At 40.8% G+C, this 4799-nt stretch overlaps 1 protein-coding gene across 2 annotated transcripts; it reads left to right on the top strand.

Moving 5' to 3' along the window:
- Positions 1-881: 881 nt before the first annotated feature.
- LOC148867282 (protein DETOXIFICATION 48-like) lies at positions 882-2743 on the top strand. Of its 2 annotated transcripts, none has more exons than XM_088979928.1 (2): positions 882-1146; positions 1238-2743. In XM_088979928.1, the coding sequence occupies exons 1-2, from the start codon at positions 1072-1074 to the stop codon at positions 2639-2641; spliced, it is 1479 nt and encodes a 492-aa protein (XP_088836054.1). In that variant the 5' UTR covers positions 882-1071; the 3' UTR covers positions 2642-2743. The 2 variants fall into 2 exon arrangements, with proteins under 2 accessions (XP_088836054.1, XP_088836055.1); XM_088979929.1 differs by having other exon boundaries at positions 1017-1146; positions 1234-2743.
- Positions 2744-4799: the final 2056 nt, after the last annotated feature.

Genomic DNA, 4799 nt, shown 5'->3' with positions numbered 1-4799 from the left:
ATGGTAAACGGAAAACAAACGAAGTCATAACTAATCAATTCGGACCAGATAGACAAAGCATGGTCAATGAGCATTTAGAAATTTTTTTGACACCTGTCCCTCAAAATACCCGAGCCTATCCTTAAAAAAGATTAATACCCACTTTAACAGTTGTTAAAATATTTATCAAGTACCCGTTTAAGTGCTTACTTTGCTGTGCCTACTAGATCTGATCCCTTAATCAATGGAAGTGATCTATTGCTGGGTGTGGGCGACCCAGATCCAGACCGAAAGCAAAATTAAGATTTGGCAAGATGCGTGCATGGATAGGTCCGACCGGGTCCGCCCCGATCCATTACATGATCTTGGTTGCAAGATACAAACCAAGTGAAATGGGCGAGCACTCCCATACTTTGTTTATTTGTGTAGTGCTTATAGCCAGCATGTCTTCTTATTCATCAACAAAGAACGTTGGGAAGTCAGTTGTGACCCGTTACTGCTTAAAACAAGCGAGACACTAAGAAAGAAGAAGGACGCTAGAGAGAGTAATCAGCCACTAAGCATGAGCCGAGATTTCTGCCACAATGATTCTTCTCAAGTCTCAACTCACAAGGCACACAGGATCACAGAGAACCAGAGAAAGAAACAAGATTGAGAGGTAAGAAGAAGAAGAACAAGAAGACTGTAATTTGTAAGAGGCCTCATGGGTATGGGAGATGAATTCACAGGAATTTTCCCTAGCTCTTGTCTATTATTTTTTTCATTTATTTTATAATACTCTATTTCCTAGGCTGTGTATATAAAGGAGATGATGTTGGGAATGACATAAACACTGGTTGTTGAGGCTAAAATTCTCAGGCACCGATTCCTATAAAGATACTTGGAGTTTTCTATTTTAGTCGTTTAGTGTTTTAGTAAGAAACAGCTATACCAGATTTCTTGGCATATTGGGAGAAGATTTTCTTGTTATTTTTAGGAAACCAGACCACAACCCAACTACATATATATAAAAGAAGAGAAGACATTAAAGAGTACTGGAGAAACAAGCCAACGACCACAGCCTCTCTTCTGCCGCGCTGATGCCCAGAAAGGATGAGGATACATCAAGCACTTGATCACCTCAATCAAACTGATTACAAGAGATACTCCCTACCCCCATGGACTGAGGTCTCTCTCTCTCTCTCTCTCTCTCTCTCTCTCTCTAATTTATGTGTCCTCCCCCTTAAATTGAGTATTTTATATTTGTGTTTGAAGCTAGATCGTGGATGAGGTGAAGTCATTGAGAAAAATTTCAGGTCCCACAGCACTAACAGGTGTGGTTCTCTATTCAAGGGCCATGATCACCATGCTTTTCATTGGTTATCTGGGTGAGTTGGAGCTCGCAGCTGTTTCTCTTTCCATTGGCTTTGCCAACATCACAGGCTACTCTATCATCACTGGCTTGTCCATGGGAATGGAGCCGATTTGTGGGCAAGCTTTTGGAGCTAAGAGGTGGAGTCTCCTGGTTGTCACACTACAAAGGACAGTAGTAATCCTGCTATTCTCTTGTTTGCCTCTAATTTTCTTATGGCTAAGCATGGAAAGGTTATTGCTCTGGTGCGGCCAAGACCCCATCATCACCTCCATGGCCTCAACCTACCTGGCTTATTCCATTCCTGATCTCTTCGCTCAATCCCTTCTGCACCCACTCAGGATCTACTTAAGGGCACAAGGGATAACCCTCCCCCTTGCCACCTGTGCCACAATTGCTCTGATCCTACACATACCCATAAACTTTGTACTAGTGATAAGCATGAACATGGGCATAAAGGGAGCTGCGCTTGCATCTGTCTGGACGAGTTACAATCTTGTTCTGATGTTATTTCTGTACGTCTGCTTCTGGGGTTCACATAAAATGACGTTCCGAGGGGTGACACTAGAGTGCCTTACTGGGTGGAAGACCATACTGGGGCTGGCGATCCCAAGTTGTTTCTCAGTCTGTTTGGAGTGGTGGTGGTATGAATTCATGATTATCTTATGTGGGTTGCTCTCAGATCCTAAGCCAAAGGTTGCAGCCATGGGGGTATTAATACAAACAACTTCTCTGCTTTATATAATGCCTTCATCAATCAGCTTCGGGGTGTCTACTAGAGTGAGTAATGAATTGGGTGCTAACATGCCTTGGAAAGCTAGAAGAGTCATGGTTGTCGCTCTACTCCTGTCGTCCTTCTTGGGTTTTCTCTCAATGACATTTGCAACTGGGGTCAGCTCCATATGGGGGAAGATGTTTACAGATGATAGTGAAATTCTTAACTTAACCAGCAAGGTTTTGCCCATCATAGGCCTCTGCGAGCTCTTCAATTGCCCACAGACGACTGGCTGTGGAGTCCTGAGGGGATGTGCCAGGCCCAGACTAGGAGCTAATATAAACTTTGCTGCATTTTATCTCTTGGGAATGCCTCTGGCCATCTTGTTAGCTTTCCGCCTTGGTTTTGGGTTCTTGGGGCTGTGGTTAGGACTGTTGGCAGCTGAGGCTTGTTGTCTGTTATCAATGGTGTATTTTCTCCTTCAAACTGATTGGTTTCAGGAAGCTGATAGAGCTTGGAAATTGACTGGGGTTGATGACGACCATCTGGTTCTACATAGCGAAGCACATCATCAACAGATCCTTGTAACAGTCTAACCGGTTCGGTTTTTGATTAGATATATATGGATTATTTGCGTCTTTGGTTGAAACATTGAAAGAGTTGGATATAAATATTTTGGTTTTTGACTGATGAGAACATTGACTCTCAGACCCAGTAAACTTTAAGAAGTTATTAATTTGAATGTCAAATAAGGCTGTGGGGTTCCATCAACATCTAATGAATATTCATCTATTTTTGTTATTATCAATTAAAATTTGGGGATATATATCTTACCATATGCAGGACTGTCACCTGGGCGTTTTTCTGATTTTCAGCCACTAAAACTGATGAGACATGTTAGTGAAGTGGTGGACTAAGTAATTATCTCAAGAAACCTTGCAACCTAAAATCTTAATTTGAGTCCCATTAATGGAATCCATCTTAGGGTTTTCAAACGAAAAAAAAAATCTATTTTTGTTTCCATTTATCTCACTTGGTAGATTTTAAGTTTTAAAGAAAGAAAAATACAGGTTAATAATAATTGGAAAAGGGTGAACAAGAGAGGATTAATGAATTTCAATTACTTATACCTAGGTAAGTGTGGGTTAATTTGGTTGAGGGGAAATTTGATTTGGTTTCAATTAGGCAGAACTTAGAACCTACCCTATAGGGGCTGGTCGGTTTCAAGCAATCCAGATGAGTTGGAGACAACATCATACACAGCAGGCTGAGCTACAAACACAACAGTATTCAATACAGATGGGGCCCACAGTGAGCACTGGCGTGTTCACTCGTGATAGGCAGCCCAGCCTGGTGTGTATGGTGTTGTCTTCAGCTAATCCGCTCCCGGTTTCAAGATAATATCACATTATATATATATATATCCACTCTTCTGGTCAATTCGGGTATAATAAACCCCCAGACCCTGAAACTAGTTTGGGTGGGGGCTGGTTCCAATCAGTTCCGAGTAGAACCGACCCATTTTTCACCCCAACTTATATCGCACTTTTGAAAGGAAAGAATTAAACCAGAAAAATATTTTATTAATTAATAAAAGTATTATTTTTGCTTTCAACCCCTATTCCAATTCCGATTCCGATTCCAACCCCCTATTCTACAAACCAAACGGAGCTAGTATTTAATGGAAACCCTAGTCGAGGTGCATGTAATTTACTCCCGGGTGATTACGAGCGGTGATATTTTTAGTCTGGCCCGGCCCACCAACAAATTTCGGGCTTGAAGGAAGCCCTCTTATACAAGATGCTGAGCTAGCCCATGATCACCCCTAAATCAGCATTAAATACCATATTTTTGAGCTGTCGTTGGTCCAGATGGTTGGACTGTTTGGCCCGGAAATTATTAAAGCAACATGTTCCATCTCACCCCTGAACCGGAACTTTGTCAAAAACCCATTGACTTATTCAGGAATCTGCTGATTTAGGTGGTCAAACCATCAGCCTGTTCGATCATAACAAGAGTCTTTGGCTGTTTTTATTTTTATTATTATTTTTTTATTTTTATTCTTTTAAAATTGCAACAGGCTATCCGTTCGGACTGGATGGTTGGACCGTGGACCCATAAACCGGTGATCAAAGTGCTTCCAGTTCTAAGTGGGTTTTTAAAACATTGCTATATAACTTTTGTACGAAAACATTAATGGGAGTAGGAGTTGCTTCCAAGGTTGAAGTTAGCATTATGACACAAAAACTACAAATGCAAAGTCTGTGTTTAGTTGCAATGCAAATAAATTTATAATCAATTTATTAATTACATTTCAGTATGAATGGACCATGTTTGATCCTCACCTAGAAAAAGTGGTTTTTTTCGGTATCAACGCAAATTAATTATAATAGGGGTGACAAGGAACAAACACCAAAATCACTTGGTCAAACAGGCGAGATCAGCTTCCCTCACGCAATCCCGTGCCCACACTATTCCAACCAACATTTGCAACCTTTGGAATGTTTTTCCATAAAATAAAGCATATAAGTAGGTGCTTTGGCCTGACGGAAGCTGAACTTTAAACAGGCACTGATACCATGTCAAGGAACCGTTATAACCTAAAAGGTGAGGGTCCTGAATAAGTATTTATTTTCTAAGGTTATGTTTGGTTTGAAGGAAAATGCATGGAAAGGAAGAAAAAGATAGAGAAACCTTTACAAACCTTATATAGATTATCATGTCTTTCCCTTCCTTTCCCTACCTTTTCTTTCA

Source organism: Nelumbo lutea, chromosome 3 (assembly GCF_056320005.1).
Source record: "Nelumbo lutea isolate HS-2025 chromosome 3, American lotus-T2T, whole genome shotgun sequence".
In the NCBI taxonomy this organism is placed as follows: domain Eukaryota; kingdom Viridiplantae; phylum Streptophyta; class Magnoliopsida; order Proteales; family Nelumbonaceae; genus Nelumbo; species Nelumbo lutea.
Note: the sequence above shows the minus strand (reverse complement) of the source record. Positions and strands in the feature narration are given on the sequence as shown.

Coding starts and splice junctions, on each gene's coding strand:
- LOC148867282 (XM_088979928.1), top strand. CDS start 1,072: ATGAGGATACATCAAGCACTTGATCACCTCAATCAAACTGATTACAAG. Junction 1,147..1,237: donor CCCTACCCCCATGGACTGAG/GTCTCTCTCTCT, acceptor GTTTGAAGCTAG/ATCGTGGATGAGGTGAAGTC.